The 15,277-nt window shown below is 52.6% G+C and overlaps 1 protein-coding gene across 1 annotated transcript; it reads right to left on the reverse strand.

Moving 5' to 3' along the window:
- Window positions 1-834: 834 nt before the first annotated feature.
- LOC135888647 (C-signal-like) lies at window positions 835-11,929 on the reverse strand. Its single transcript, XM_065416382.1, has 5 exons — window positions 11,917-11,929; window positions 8,982-9,169; window positions 7,007-7,165; window positions 2,355-2,465; window positions 835-948 (listed from the first exon to the last, which is right to left on the reverse strand). The coding sequence occupies exons 1-5, from the start codon at window positions 11,927-11,929 to the stop codon at window positions 835-837; spliced, it is 585 nt and encodes a 194-aa protein (XP_065272454.1).
- Window positions 11,930-15,277: the final 3,348 nt, after the last annotated feature.

Below are 15,277 nucleotides of genomic sequence, written 5' to 3' on the forward strand. Positions count from 1 at the left end.
CAATCTCGCCCTCCTCAGATCCAGACAGAATCTGCTGCAAAGATCCTTTTCCTAGCCTGGTGCTCTGAGCCCGTCATCCCCTCTCTTTGCATCCCTCCCCCTCTGTCATGGCCTGACCCCACCAGCCCTATGGTCGCTCCCCTCTGCTCTGCCCGTGCTGCCAGCCTCCCGGCCCACTTAGTGAATTTTCACCTTCATGCTGCCCCTCGTGCTTGGGAAGAGCTCCCTGCAAACATCTGCACCGGTCCCTCCTTCCAATCCCCCCTTCAAACTCTCCTGTGCTGCGATGCAGCCAGGCTCTTGACAAGGGCCAGGCTGCTGGTGAGCTGAGAGCCCGGCCTGTCACGCTGGCCAATAGCGAGTCATTGTTTCTAGTACGCCCCCCCATTGGTCTGTCTGTACCCCCCGCCCACTGTCTCTTGTCTCACAGAGAGACTGGAAGCTCTTTGGGGCGTCTCTCTGTTCGGTGACTGTGCAGCGCCCAGCAGAGCCGGGCCCTGGGCCAGGACTGGGGCTCGGAGGCATTACACTGATACAAACAGTTAATGAGGGTAATTAATCCAAGAGGAAATGGGTAGCAAGCAGGTGGGGGGAGAATGGTGGCTACAGCCGGGGCAGGGAAGAAGGAGAAATTTCATAAGGACGCGTGGCGCGTCATGGGGCGGGAGTAGAGAGAGCTTTGCCAAGAGGCTGAGCATGACCAGAGCAGAGCAGGGGATGCTGGAGGTTACCCATGGCTAGGGAAGACAGACCACCACTCCCCCCCCTCAGGCACACGGCAGGGACGCTGTTCAGGGCACCGGGTCTGCTGGAGCTTGCTGGCCAGGAGCCCCCTCACCAGGGCAGGCTCTTCCCTTCCCAGTCCAGGAACACCCCAGTGGTTGCCTGCGAAAGGCCGGCCAGCACGCTCAGGATGCCCTGCACGCTGCACTCCACGGTCAGAGGGGCCTGTGGGCGACAAAGGTCAATACCTGAGACATGAGGTTGGTGGGGCCTGGAGAGACACGTGGGGCCCAACTCTCAGTGCAACTCTGGGGGGCCTCCCCTGTCCTGGGGTTGCTCTGCACCGGGGGCTGTTACAGCCACACTCCCCTTCCCTCAGCCATGTGCCCTGGGCCAGTAGTAGGGTGGAGGGGGTAGGAGCAGCCATGGTGGCTTTATCCCAAGGAGCCCCCCCTGGGGCTGGGAATATTGGCCTACAGCTGCCCCGTCACAGGAGAGGATCTGGCCCAGTGTATCCCTCTCGTGCATGCCCCAAGCCGTGCGTCTCAGCTTGCCCTGCCATAACAGACTCCCTCCCCAACCCAGAGTCGCAGATGCTCCTGCTGCTCCTCCCCAACAAGGTGTTTAGGTTGCTGCCACACCCCTGTGCTGCCCCATCATTCTAGAGCAGGCCCAGGAGTCAGGAGGGCCCAGGCCCAGCGGGGCCCAGCACCGTGTCAGACAGACAGGGCCGGACTCGTGTCTGGGGTAAGGGCATTGGACATGGAGAGGCACCAGGGAGGAGTTTGAGTCGATATTCCAGAGCTGAGCCGCCCCCTCCTCACACGGGTAGGGGCTCGCTGCCCACGCAGCCCCTGGATTTCACTGGGCGGCTCCCGGAGCAGAGCACTGTGCCCTGTGAGTACGGGGCGTAGGACCTGCCATTGGAAAGGACTCCGGGGGGAAAACGGGAGCAGGAGCCCAGTGTGCTACTGCAATGGCCTGTGGGATGAAGGCTGAGGCGAGATTCCTGGGCTCGCCTGGAGGCAGGACTGGATTTAGGGGCAGGCGACGCAGGCGACCGCCTGGGGTGCTGGACTTGGGGGGGCACCAGGCTCGGGGTGCTGCTTTTCTTCTTAGCAAATGTATAGTCTTATCTGACCGGGATAACTCATGCTTGCAAATCATGCATCTAAGTCGTGAAATGAGCTCCCAATGCAACACAAAACTAGGTATTCAAATGTTTTACAAATAGGGGGGTAAGCCGAGGACGCTCCTTGCCTGAGCGCCATTGGGTCATGGGCCGGCCCTGCCTGGGGAATGCTGTATCCGTGTGCTGCCTGGACTGTGGGGTAGGTGACTCTTTGGCTCAGTGCTCCCGCCCCAGCGTCAGCTGATCTGCTCCCGAAACTCTCCTGCAACTAAAGGAGGCTGAATTCAAAGCAGTCGCTCGGACTGGGTCTCACGCTTGCCATCGTCCTTACAGGGCACGGTGCTGCATTGAGAACGGAAGCAACCTCCCAGGGCACTTCACTGCGGGGAGACCAGGGGACTGCTGGAGTGGGGGCTGCTTGTTTTGAAGCGAGCCATGAGGAATACACCTCCTAAGAGGCGCTGTCAGCATGCCAGCCTGGCACCTCGCTGGGCACTACCTTCTCTGTCCCCATGTCTGTTTTCACCCAGCCAGGATGGATGGCGGTGCACAAGATTCCAGCGTCTTTGAGCTCTGCTGCCAGGCACCTCGTCACCATGTTCAGAGCGGCCTGGAAAATAAACCACATCTTTGCCAATCACACTGACCACAGAGGCGGGGATCTCCTATCGGACACCTCCCCACTCCACGGATCTGCTTCAGTCAGATAGGAGTTCAGAGTGTGGGAACAGAATCAAACCTTAAGTGGAAGTTTGGCCTGGTGCCCAGGGGCGGCTCTAGGCACCAGCTAAACAAGCAGGTGCCTAGGGCGGCAAAATGTATGGTGCAGCAAAATGCTGGGGCCTCACCTCAAGCAGCATCCTGGGCTGGATCCTGTTGTGCTGCTGGGTGCGGCGGGGCACGGAGCCAGCTAAGTGGGGAGCGTGTCCCTGCCATTCTCCCGTGGGCAGCGGCCACTCCCCCCCTCAGGCAGGAGCCGGTAGCGTGGCCCTGCTCCGGCTGCAGAGGACGGACAGCTCCTCCTCGGCTTGTCCCCGTCTCTGCAAGCTGAGAAGCGGCCCGTCCTCTGCAGCTGGGGCAGGGCCACGCTACCGGCTCCCGCCTGGGGGGGAGTGGCCGCTGCCCGCGGGAGAGCGGCGCGAACAAGCCGAGGAGTGGCCCGTCCTCTGCAGCCAGGGCAGGGCCGCGCTAACGGCTCCCGCCTGGGGGGGTGTGGCCGCTGCCCGTGGGGGAGCGGCGCGAACAAGCCAAGGAGTGGCCCGTCCTCTGCAGCCAGGGCAGGGCCGCGCTAACAGCTCCTGCCTGGGGGGTGGGTGCTGACAGCAGGAGAGCGGCGGGAGCCGGTAGCGCGGCCCTGCCCCAGCTTCAGAGGACGGGCCGCTCCTCGGCTTCTTTGCGCTGCTCTCCCGCGGTCAGCGCCCACCCCCCAGGCAGGAGCCGGTAGCACGGCCCTGCTCTGGCTGCAGAGGATGGGGGAACATGACGCCCGGGCGGTCCGCTCCTCCTCAGGTTGTCCCCGCCTCTGCCTCCTCCTCCTCCTCCTCTCTGCGCCGCCTCCTGCCAGGGGAGGGGAGAGGGGAGCGGAGTGGCAGCCCGGGCTGAGCCCAGCTCGTGCCACAGCCAAGGTGAAGCCCAAGGATGAGCAGGGCTGGGATCCAGCAGCAGCCCCAACCCCTGACCCTGGGAGCAGTGGTGACCGGAGATGACTCCACCTCAGGCCAGATCCGCAGCAAGGTAAGAGTCGGGCCAGGCGGGAGGGTCCCTGGAGAAATGCTGGGGAGGCACAGCCCCTCACAGCACTCCAGTGCCTGGAGTCTCCTTCTGTCTCCCCTCCTGCAGGGGGCGAGCGACCTGGCAGAGAGGGGCAGCATCTGCCCAGCAAGCCCAGCACTTCTTCCTAAATCTAAAACTGAAGAACAATTATTGGAAGGTGGAGAGACTGACATAGGATCGGATCCAAGTACATGGCCGACAATAATTACTGATACAATGCGAATTATTATTGTGAAAAAAGGTCCTTCAAAACTAGATCCTACATTTGAATATCCATTTAATGAGTCGAATCGTCGATTTATGCCATCCAGTATGAAGAAAAAAATGAAAAATGGGGAACAAATTAATAGATCATGGTTAGTGTATTCACAGTCCAAAGATGTAGTTTTTTGTTTTTGCTGCAAACTGTTCTGTAACTCGGACATTCTTCTGGCAACTGCAGGTTTTAATGACTGGCAAAATTTGCATCAGCATTTGAAAGAACATGAAACATCAAAAAATCATTTACGCTCATTGACAAATTGGATTGAGCTGTCAAACAGCTTATGTACCGGTACAACAATCGATGCGGTACAGCAACGTCAACTAAATTCAGAAATTCTACGTTGGCAAGCAGTGTTGGAACGTTTCCTGGCAATCATTAATTTCCTAGCCGAACAGTGCCTCGCATTCCGTGGATCCTCGGATATTTTATATGAGAATAACAATGGAAATTTCTTAAAATTGGTTGAGTTATTGGCAAAATTTGATAATGTTATGGCTGAGTATGTACCAAGAGTGAAAGATGGAGAGATTCACACCCATTATTTGGTTAAAAGTACACAAAATGAGATAATAGAATTAATTTCTAATGGAGTGCGTAATGAAATTTTATCGAATTTGAAACATGCCAAATATTACTCAATTATAGTTGATTGTACTCAAGATCTGAGCAAAACTGAGCAAATGTCAATAGTTTTACGATTTCTGAAAATTGATGAAAATGCAGAAGTGAAAATTTGTGAACACTTTCTAGAATTTATACCAGTGAACGAAACTACTGGGAAAGCCCTCACAGATGTAATTCTACAGAGATTGGAACACTATGGAATACCTTTAGAAAATATGCGCGGCCAAGGGTACGATAACGGCTCAAACATGTGAGGACGACATGCAGGTGTACAGCAAAGAATATTGAATTTAAACAATCGAGCTTTTTTCATTCCTTGCCATGCGCATTCGCTCAATCTGGTTGTCAGTGATGCCGCCAAATCATCTAAAGATGCCATTTCATATTTTACCACAGTGCAAGCAATTTACAACTTTTTTAGTGCTTCCACACACCATTGGGCAGTCTTGAAGAAGCATCTTGAACAAAAACTCACACTTAAACCTCTGAGTCAAACTAGATGGGAAAGCAGGATAGAAGCTATTAGACCATTCCGATATTCATCAGGAGAGATTTACGATGCACTATTTGAAATAAGCCAGGACTTGTCGTATGATCCTTCATTTCGACATGAAGCTGAAACATTGGCTCAGAAAATGATGCAGTTTCAATTTTCATGTTGCACGGTTATTTGGCACAATATTCTAAATCAAATTAATTTGACCAGCAAAGTTATGCAGAACATAACCATAGACATATCCGAGGCAAAGATGATTTTGAATAAAACGCTGGAATATTTAAAAAAATACCGTTCAGATGAAGGATTTGAAGAAACTGTCAAAGAAGCAACAACAATAGCAGAGGATCTTGATTTTGAACCAACGTTTGCACCTCAACAATTCATTCGTCCTCAGAAAAAAACAAGACAGTTTTGTTATGAGGCTCATGATGATCCTATTCTCGATCCAAATGAAAGGTTTAAAGTTGAATGTTTCTATTGTATTTTGGCTGTAGCTATAACTTCCATTGAAGAAAGATTTTGTCAGTTGCATGGTCATTGTGAAACTTTTGAATTTTTATTCGATATTGGAAATATTAAAAATCAGTTTTCCAAAGAAGACCTCATGAAGCAGTGCCAAGACCTACATTTAGCGCTCAGTACTGATAACGCTGTTGACATTGATGCAGTAGAATTGTATGATGAATTAATAGCTTTATCTGAGCTAATAAGTCCTAAAATTTCTCCTCTAAAAGTATTAGAATTTATAGCAAGAAATGATTTTTTCACTCCAAACACTGCTATAGCATTACGCATTCTTTTAACATTACCAGTATCAGTGGCTTCTGGTGAGCGCAGTTTCTCAAAACTGAAATTACTAAAAACTTATTTGAGGTCCACCATGTCTCAAAATCGTATGTCAGGACTGGCATTAATTTCAATTGAAAGTACTATTGCAAAAAATTTAGATTTCACTGACTTATTAAAAGACTACGCAAGTATAAAAACCAGAAAAATTCAGTTCATATAAATTCTTTTAATTTATGAGAAACTGGAAGACACTAACGTTTTTCATTACAATGTATAGTTGAACTCAAATTGTTTGTAATTGTGTTTTTGTTAAAATAAAATGTTAAAATTACACTAGTAGGAAATTGTTTTATTTCACTAACTACAAATTCTCTGTTTTCATGTTTTTTTAAATTTTAAACAGTCAAAACAAAATTGCAAAGTGCAAACGTGTAAAAGCCAAAAAAAAAAAATGCAGAGGGGGGGGGGGGGAGGGCAGCCAAAATTTTTTTTGCTTGGGGCAGCAAAAAACCTAGAGCCGGCCCTGCTGGTTCCTTCTCTGAGATGCAGCCGGCTGGTGTCAAGTTTCCTGCAGGGAAGGCCGGTGCTGCCCAGGTTCAAACTGGAATGGTGTTTGGACCAGTAAATCCAGAGTGACTCCATTCACTTAGGTGGAGTTTCTCTGTATTTCTCCTGGGTTAACTGACTGAGTGACCTGTGGAGCCGTGCACACCACCAGCAAATCCAGGTGTTTTGTACACTTTTCATCAGGATACACAGGGCATGTCCATAGTACGGTTTTGGAGACAGGGCCTTTCCCCTTAACAGGGCCACCCATGGACCAACAGCACAGGGCACTGCAGAGAGTAACTGGGCATTGGTAGAAAGGCTAGCCATTAGGCTGGTTACAAGTATTTGTAATTGTGTGTTGTATTAATGCTGGGTTTTAGTGTCACTGTCATAAGTTTGGGCTTGGAAGGGAAGAGGTGTTATTGGGGACTATGCCTCCAAGGGCCGAGCTTCCCAGCCAGAGTCTGGTGGGCGTGGGGGGAGCTCTGGTTGTGGTGAACAGCCAATTGGAACCAGACACCAACTAAAGCAGAGCTCTGGCAGGCTCCCGAGTCACTGTACACCACACCCAGGCCCTGCACAAGGCAGCGTGGCCTGACACTCTCCCCGGAGTCCTAAAACTTTCCGAGGCTGAGTGGGGAACGCAGCTTACCTTGCTGGCACGGTATGGGTACATGGGGATCTCCAGGACTTTGAAGCACAGCTCGATGGAGCCCACTTTAGTGGACATGTTGATAATTGCTGCCTTGCTGCAGCTCAGCCCCTCCTTTCCGGCTTCCTCAGCTGCCCTCTTCAGCAGGGGCAGAAACTCCTGATGAAAATAAAAACCCAACAAACCTCCTCCATCATGGTGTTTGGACCCGCCTGAGCTGTGGCGCCAAGCTGTGGACATGGCAGTTGTGATGGGGCCCTGCCCTCCCTCCCACCGGCGGGTTAGCTCGGCCATGGTCCTGTTGCCCCTTTCTGAGCCGAGCGGCTAGTCAAAGCGCAGGGCCTGGTGTTGTCTTTGATGCCGTCCTGCTCCTCCGAATGCAGGGGGACCCAAGAGCTAAAGGAGCAGCTTCTTAGCCTACAGCCCCCACACCTCTTTAGCCAGCGCCAGACCCACAAACTGCCTCTAGCTTGTCCCAGGGTCACGCACAGAGCCCTTACTGGCCCCGCTTGGCTCTCTTCCTGCCTCTCCGTCTCCCTCTCCAATCTTGCCTGACCTCAGTCTCTGTGTTTTCTGCCTTCCCTCCCACACAAAACACTAACACTCGTCAGAAAGAGCCCTTCACCTCTCAACCCAAATGCCTGGACCCATCACAAGTCCCTTTGGCCGTGGGGGACAGAAGCTTCTGGTTAACTCCTCCTGGGGCCTTCACACCAGTCTCCAAGGGGTTGGTGGTGGAAGCTCGCAGCGTAACACTCCCTTACGGAGAACCAGAAAGAAGAACGGGGAAGCAGGAGGACGAGGCTAGGTCGCAGGAGGAGAGGAAGGTGATCTTGGCAGCGCTGTGATAGATGCAGACGCTGGGAAGCAAGTGGCCAGAGAGGCCGAAGTTCCAGCAGTTGCCCTGTCTGTTGGGGTGGCCAGGAGCAGGGATTGGGAGGTGAGCTGGGGCGGTGAGGCAGGTGTGGGAGTCTCTGGGTTAGAGGGGAAAGATGAGACTATAGGCCAGACTGAGATCCCTGGGGGCAGAGGGCAGAGGGAAAAGAGAAGACATACATGGTGCCCTGAAGGGAAGGGAGGAGCCCCCAGCCGTCAGGGGGGTAAGAAGACAATCAAGCGAGTATGGAGTCCAAGGAGCCCTGGGAGCCAGGAGCAGAGAGTGATCAGCTGTGTCGATGGCAATGGACACACCAGTCACACACTCAGTGTGCACGGAGATATGGGGATATCACACACACCACACACAGCTGCAGCGCACACTCACAGACACAGGCACCTTGACACATGCACACATGGAATCAGGTCTGCACATCAGCACACATGCTCCAGCTCTATACAAAGGCCAACGATCCACCTGAGCGGAGCAGCAGGGAGCAGACTCAGGCTGCAGCGTGTTGACTCTGAATGAGCAGCTTATGGCTTGGCTGCAGCATGGGTAGGTCTGGCTGCCTGCGTGGTCTCCGCTGCTCTATATGCCTTGTGCAGGTGGGAGGAGGTGCTGAGCAGCCCATGATCCATATTCCCCATATTCTCCTCTTTCCATGACTTGCTGTAAATGTCATGTTCAGAGAGCACAGAGAGAAGTTCGATAAAAACATTAATACTCTTGCTGGAAGGTTGCAACATAACATGACTTTATTTCTTAGAATCCAGAAAGCAGGCTGCTCCCTAAGGCAGAGAGGCACAACTCTCCCTGCCTCACCCTAGGCTGGCACTTTGCAGACTGCTTGTTGAAGACCCAGCTCCCATGCCTCCTGCTAGCCCATAAGCAGGACCAGGAAACCCCTTATATTTAGAGCGATAGCTTCTCATTTTAACAGTTTTTAATACACTGTGATAAACAGTGGGTGGCTCCAAGTACAGAATGAACTCCGTTTGATCCAGTCCCTAGATAGGGTGAAGGTCTCTCCACGCCTCTCAGTCCCTCCCTTCTCCCCTCCCCCAAGTAAATAATAGCCAGTGAGGCCATACGTACCTTGGCCACTTGGATCGGCCCGACCACATTGGTAGTGAACACGGAGATCATCTCCTCCGGCTGCACTGACTGCAGCATGGCGTGGGAGTTGACTGCTGCATTATTAATGAGCAGGTTCAGGCCCTTGCCGTTCAGCTGGGACTCCACCTCCTTCACTGCTGCTCTCACGCTGGCCAAGCTCACTGCATCTGCCGGGAAATCAAGGGGGAGCAGAGGAGACAGATCAGCCATTCCGTGGGCACTGGGGCCAAGAGCGAGGCCCAGGCAGCAGCCAGAGCCAATGTGAAGACAGCAAGAGCAAAGTGACACAGGCTGAGCTAGCGGGACTCCCACTCTCTGGATGGGGGGAGCCAGGGAGCTGGGTCGGAGATGTGTGCGGGGTCTCTCCGTCAGGGGAATTAGACTGAGATGAACAGAGACTGGCTCAGCAGCAGCAGGGTGTGAGATGGAACTAATGTGGGGACTGTTGTTGGTGTGTATGTGGGGAATTGCGTGACCAAGGTACAAAACAACGGCCTCACTCATTGCCCCACAACTGGCTCCTTGGAAAATTCCAGCCTCAGGCTCTGTCTGCACGTAAAACACGGCACCACGGTGGTGTCTCTGCACAGACACTCACTCCAGCGATGGGCGGGGCTTTCCCACAGGCGGAGCTAATCCACCTCCCACCGAGGCAGTAGCTACGTCGCCAGAAGAATTCTTCCATTGATATAGCACTGTCTACACGGGCGGTGGGTTGCTTAACTCGGTCGCTCAGAGGTGTGGATTTTTCACAGCCCTGAGCGACGTGTCTGGGTCAATCTAATTCTCTGGTGTCGACTGACCCTTAGTTACTAACCCTTTAAAAAATAAACAAACAGAATTGGTGTTGGTGTGATGCTGGAAGACCAGGTGCTAGGTGCCAGCTGACCTTAAAGCCCCAGGCCTTGCTTAGCAATGCATGGCTGGAAGCCAGGACAAGTCACTTGTGTGTTAGTATAGATCAAAGTGATAGTTACATGTCTAGGATTGTATTTTGTGTCTAAACTTCATGAACTAGGGGCTGTTGCATGCATTCTTTTCATGTATCTGTACCTGTCATAATGCAATAGCAAACATTGGCATCGTACATACCCCTGTAACTAAATAACCCATCAAAGAAGGAAGAGGCCTTGTGGGAGGCAAATGAAGAAAAGTGCTCATTTCAAAGCACGCTATGATTGCGTGGGATGGTTGGAGACCAAAGCCTTTAAATGTGCTCCTCAATCCTTCCTCAAAGGAAAGCCCACGTGGGGAGTGACTCTGTGTGATTAATGAAGCGGGGGGGGGGGAGGGTAGCTCCCTTTTATGAACACCCAACCAGCCAGTTAGCTATAAAGTCCCTCTTGGTGACTGTTCTCTGCTTGCTTTACCTGTAAAGGGTTAAGTCCCCCAGGTAAAGGAAAGGGGCACCTGACCAAAAGATCCAAAGTGAAGGCTAGAACTTTTTAAAATTGGGAAAGAAGCTTTTGCTTTGTGTTGTGGTTGTTCTCTGAAGAGCAGAGACACAGAGCAGCAATGCTGTAAGCAGCTTTCAGCCAGGTATGATCCTAAATCATGAGATCATACCTAGAACTACTTATCTGGAACTCCCAAATGTGTAAGTAGATCAGGAATGTTTAGAAAGATGTGATTAGGCTTATTTCTGTTTATTTCTTATGGCTAATGGACTCCTCTGTGCTAACCCCAGATGCTTTTGTTTGCTTGTAACCTTTAAGCTGGACCCCTAAGAAAGCTATTTTGGGTGCTTAATTTTTGGAATTGCTCTTTTAAAATCTAGCAAAAGCCTAAGTTCCAGATGTATTTCCTTTCTTTTTGTTTTTAATAAAATTTACCTTTTTTAAGAACAGGATTGAATTTCTGGTGTCCTACAAGGTTTGTGCATGTTGTTTGATTAGCTGGTAGCTACAGCTAATTTCCTTTGTTTTCTTTTTCAGCTCTTCCCTGGAAAGGGGAGGGAGGTGAAAGGGCCTGAGGGTACCCCACAGGGAAGAATTCCCCAGTGCTCGCTCCTGAGTGCAAAGTGTTTTTTTGCATTTGGGTGGTGGCAGCGTTTACCAAGCCAAGGTCAGAAAACAGCTGTAACCTTGGGAGTTTAATACAAGCCTGGAGTGGCCAGTATTAATTTTTAAAATCCTTGCGGGCCCCCACTCAAAGTGCCAGAGTGGGGATTCAACCTTGACACCCTGTCAGCTTGTTTTCTTGGAGCAGAAACTATATGTTTGGATTCAGGGAAAGATCCTTTATCCCTGGACTGTCTGGCCTCTCACAGGGAAGGGTCCCAGATGCAAAGCAGAGATTCCCACAGACAATCTGGGGTCCCTAAAAAGACTTTTGGGAAACTGGCAGTTTATTACATCTCTGCCGCCATTTGGAATTACTCACCTGTCCATACATTTTTCCTGCTTTAACCTCCCATAACTCTCCTTTCCTTTTCTTAGCTACTACGCCTCTCCTGCGTTTACTATAGAATTGGCTACCAGCGTTGTCTTTGGTGTGAGACCGAGGGTACCAAGTGACTGGTCTGGGAGCAGCCTGAATGTGGTGTGATGTTCGGTGTAAGTGACCATTTGTCACTAGCCCAGTGTGTGGGGTGGCGAGGTAGACTGGGGAGTATAAGGGGGCTGTCTGTGACTCCTTGGTAAGACTCCATGGTGAAATCTAATTGTAGAGCCACCCACCAGATCGGGGTCCCTGCCCTGCGTCTCATGGCCTGCCCTGAGATAGGCACGTGGGCATGAGCCGCTCCATACAGCGTGACAGACAGTACAAGTTATTTTCTTCCAGGAGTATTGAGTGAGGAAGAGGGTAATGGGTCCGAGGTCTCCTCTACACAAGAAAGCTGCACCACTTTAACTTAAGGTGGGAATTTAAATGGATTAAGCTAGGTCTACACCAGGGGTCCCCAATGCGGTGCCTGCGGGCGCCATGGCGCCCGCCGGGGCATCCATGTGCGCCCGCTTACTGGCCGCTGGACAAGCAGCCACCAAAATGCCACTGAGAAGCGGCAACGTCAAGGAGTGCTACCGCCGAATGACTCTTGATGCTGCTGTTCACACCAGCATTTCAGCGGCTGCTTGTTCGGCGCCCGCCCCACGGAAAAGGTTGGGGACCACTGGTCTACACTATGCAGTCTACACCAGCAGAGCTATATTGCTGCAGTTATGCCGGCATAATCCCGTAGTGTAGACAAAGCCTGCACTGATAGATGGGTTTTTTCCAGCAGTGTAGGAGCATCACCTCCCCGAATGATGTTAGCACATCAATGGAAGCATTCTTCTGTCGCCTCAGCTGCATCTACCCTGGGGGTTAGGTGGGCGAAGCGACATCTGTCAGGGATGTGGTCTTTCATCCCCCTGACCGACGTAGCTATGACTACCTCCTTTTAAGTGTAACTCAAGTAATCCTTAAACTCATGCAAAGCCGTGTGTGGATGCTCTGACTTTGGTTTCAGAGCAGTTTATTGCAGTTTGGTTGAAGTGAAACCGAAATCAGGCTGTCCACTCAGGTGTTTCCTTGGGTTTCAATTCACACTCCCAGAATTTGCTTGGTGTTGTGTCTAATCTGAGTGCTGATGTAAGCAGAGTCAGAATGAGCTCTCCCCTGACATGTGGTGATGAGCTGTAGAAAAGGACTTCAGGGGCTGATCTCGTTTGCATGAGCACACCCACCCTGCCTAGCATGATGGACTGCTTGCTCAAATGGTCACTTTGGCTGCTGCGGGATCCCCAGTCTCTTTGTTGTTGGGGCAGGAGTAATGGAGGGTTGTTATCCTGGTTATGTGAATCAAGGACAGTAGAACTGTACTTGGCATTTTATGACGGAGGGACTCGCCCTCAACTAAGTAGCACTTGCTAGGCAAGGGACATGGGTTCCAAACCCCCATGAATGGAGAGAGGTTTGGGATAGATATTTGTGTTTGCTGGGCTGTAAACACCACTTTTACCTCATCTCTCTCCACTGTGCAACATCAGAGCTAATTGTGACTCCATGAGGAGTCTTGTTATGTGCTGCAGAGCTGAAATCATTGATACCTAGATCTAAGTGTTAGGTCTACTTTGGGCTAGTGGTGCACTAGCACTGAGGCTCCCCTACTACCAGCTAAAATCACTGAGGGCTGTGTTAAGTGGAGGGGGTGTGAAGAGAAGTTGGCGAGTGGAGAGGTGTGGTGAGTGGAGTGGCTAGGGGAGAGGTGTGGTGAGCGGAGCAGATAGCAGGGTGGCTGGTGGAGAGATGTAGCTGGTGGTGAAGACTGCAGCAGGACCCCATGGAGAGGTGGGGCAATCGGCTGTCAACCCAAGCAGTGGAGCATGTAAGGTGCCCCCATACCTCCCCCCGCTTCCACCCAGGCTGGGAGGTAAACTCTGCAGAGGAACTTCTGAACTCTAGGGGCTGTACTAACCAAGGTCAGAAACTGTGGTGGGGTGACTGTTGGGTTGCTGGACTTAGGACCCTGAGGGGAAAAGGACACTGCCAAACTTACTTGGGGGTGGGTCTTTTGCTCATGGTTTTTGTTATGAAACCTGTTTGTGGTGTTTCCCCAACAGAATGCCACATTGTTTCCTTCCTTTATTAAAAGAGGGACTCCGTGCTTGCGAGAGGGGAAGTATTGCCTCTTAGAGGCACCCGGGGGGTGGTATGTCCCAGGTCACTGGATGGGGGCTCGAGCCGGTTTTGCATTGTGTTATTGAAATGGAACCCCTAGATACTGAACCCGGCCCTTGTTGCTGCCAACTCTGACGGGCAGAAGGGTTACACTATAATATGTGCTGCTTAATGGAGGAATCCAGGCCTTTCAGAGTAACTTGGGTTGGGGCGCTGGTCTAACACCGACAGACCCCGGTCATTGGCGGGTGGAACTAAACCTGGGACCTCTGGAGCTTAGTGAATGAGCTAAAAGCCACCTGGCTATTAGATAAGGATATAGAGCAGACTCATTTAACTCTAAGTGGTCTCGGTGCCACTACATGGGACAGAGCACCACACCCAGAAGATGTGTGGGTTACACTGGAACGGGGGAGTCCGGGGGCTATGCCCTCCCACTTTTTACTGGCCGTAAGGGTGAGCGATGGGGCGGGAGAAGGGAGCAGAGAGGAGCAAGCGTGGGGCGGGATCTTGGGGGGAAGAGGCGATCCAGGAGTGGGGCCTTGGGGGAAGAGGTGGTGCAAGGGTGGGAGTTCAGGGGGAAGGGGTGGGGCCTTGGGGAGAAGGGATGCGGTAGGGCAGAGCCTCGGGGAATGAGTGATGCGAGCATGGGGACTCGGGGAAAGGGGTGGTGCAAGGGCGGGAGCTCATGGTGAAGGGGCGGGGCCTCAGGACAAGGGGCGGCGTGGGGGCTGGACCTTGGGGGAATGGGCAGTGTGAGGGTGGGGGCTTGGGGATAAGTGGCGGGGTGGGGTGGGGCTTTAGGGGAAGCAGTGGTGCAAGGGTGGGGGCTCGGTGAGAAGGGGCAGCATGGGGGCAGCAGGGCCATAGTTCGGGCGCTGGTGGCCCCCCCACGTTTAGGGAGCTTCCCCTGCTCCCATCTGGGGTGCGTTAGTTTAGGGTTAATCTCTGTGCAGTGCAGGGGATTTTAGTCCCGTCTGGTAGCCCTGCTGTCCTTTGGCTTGTGCTGTTGGCTTGGTGAAGCATTCTGCTTTGGGCTGGATTTCTAGCAGCAGAGGGAGTAGACGGGCTGAGCTGGTGCTTTTCCCATCTCTGACAGGTGTGATTCTGTGACCCGATGAGCGAGATCACTGGTGCGGCTCTCGCCTGGCCCCTCTGAAAGGGCTGCTGGGTTCATTTCAATGGAATAAAGGGGCCCAGAGAGTCACAGGGACCCTACCACTGTCCATTAAGTAGGGCGGCCAACTTTCTACTCCCACAAATCTGAACACCCTTCCCCCCCGTCCCACCCTCCTCCGAGGCCCTGCCTCCTGCCCTGCCCTCCTCCGATGCCCCACCCATGCCCTGCCCCTTCTCCGAGGCCCCGCCCCGTTCACTCTATCCCCCGTCCCTCTGTTGCTCACTCTCCCCACCCTCACTCACTCATTTTCACCGGGCTGAGGCAATGGGTTGGGATTTGGGAAGGGGTGAGGGCTCTGGCTGGGGGTGCAGGCTCTGCGGTGGGCCCGGAGCTGAGGGGTTTGGAGTGCAGGAGGGACTCTGGGTTTGGAGGGGATCAGGGCTGGGGCAGGGGGTTGGGGCTCGGGGTTGGGGTGCAGGCTTACCACCGGCGGCTCCCGGTCAGCGACGCAGCGGGGCTAATGCAAGCTGCCTGCCTGTCCTGGCTCTGCGCT

Source organism: Emys orbicularis, chromosome 14 (genome assembly GCF_028017835.1).
Source record: "Emys orbicularis isolate rEmyOrb1 chromosome 14, rEmyOrb1.hap1, whole genome shotgun sequence".
NCBI lineage: Eukaryota > Metazoa > Chordata > Testudines > Emydidae > Emys > Emys orbicularis.

Bases quoted from the DNA above. Each gene is read 5' to 3' on its own strand.
- LOC135888647 (XM_065416382.1), bottom strand. The intron at 2,466-7,006 runs GTAAGCTGCGTT...TTTATTTTCCAG, and splicing joins ACCCATACCGTGCCAGCAAG to GCCGCTCTGAACATGGTGAC. The intron at 949-2,354 runs GTAGTGCCCAGC...TGTCGCCCACAG, and splicing joins CAGACATGGGGACAGAGAAG to GCCCCTCTGACCGTGGAGTG.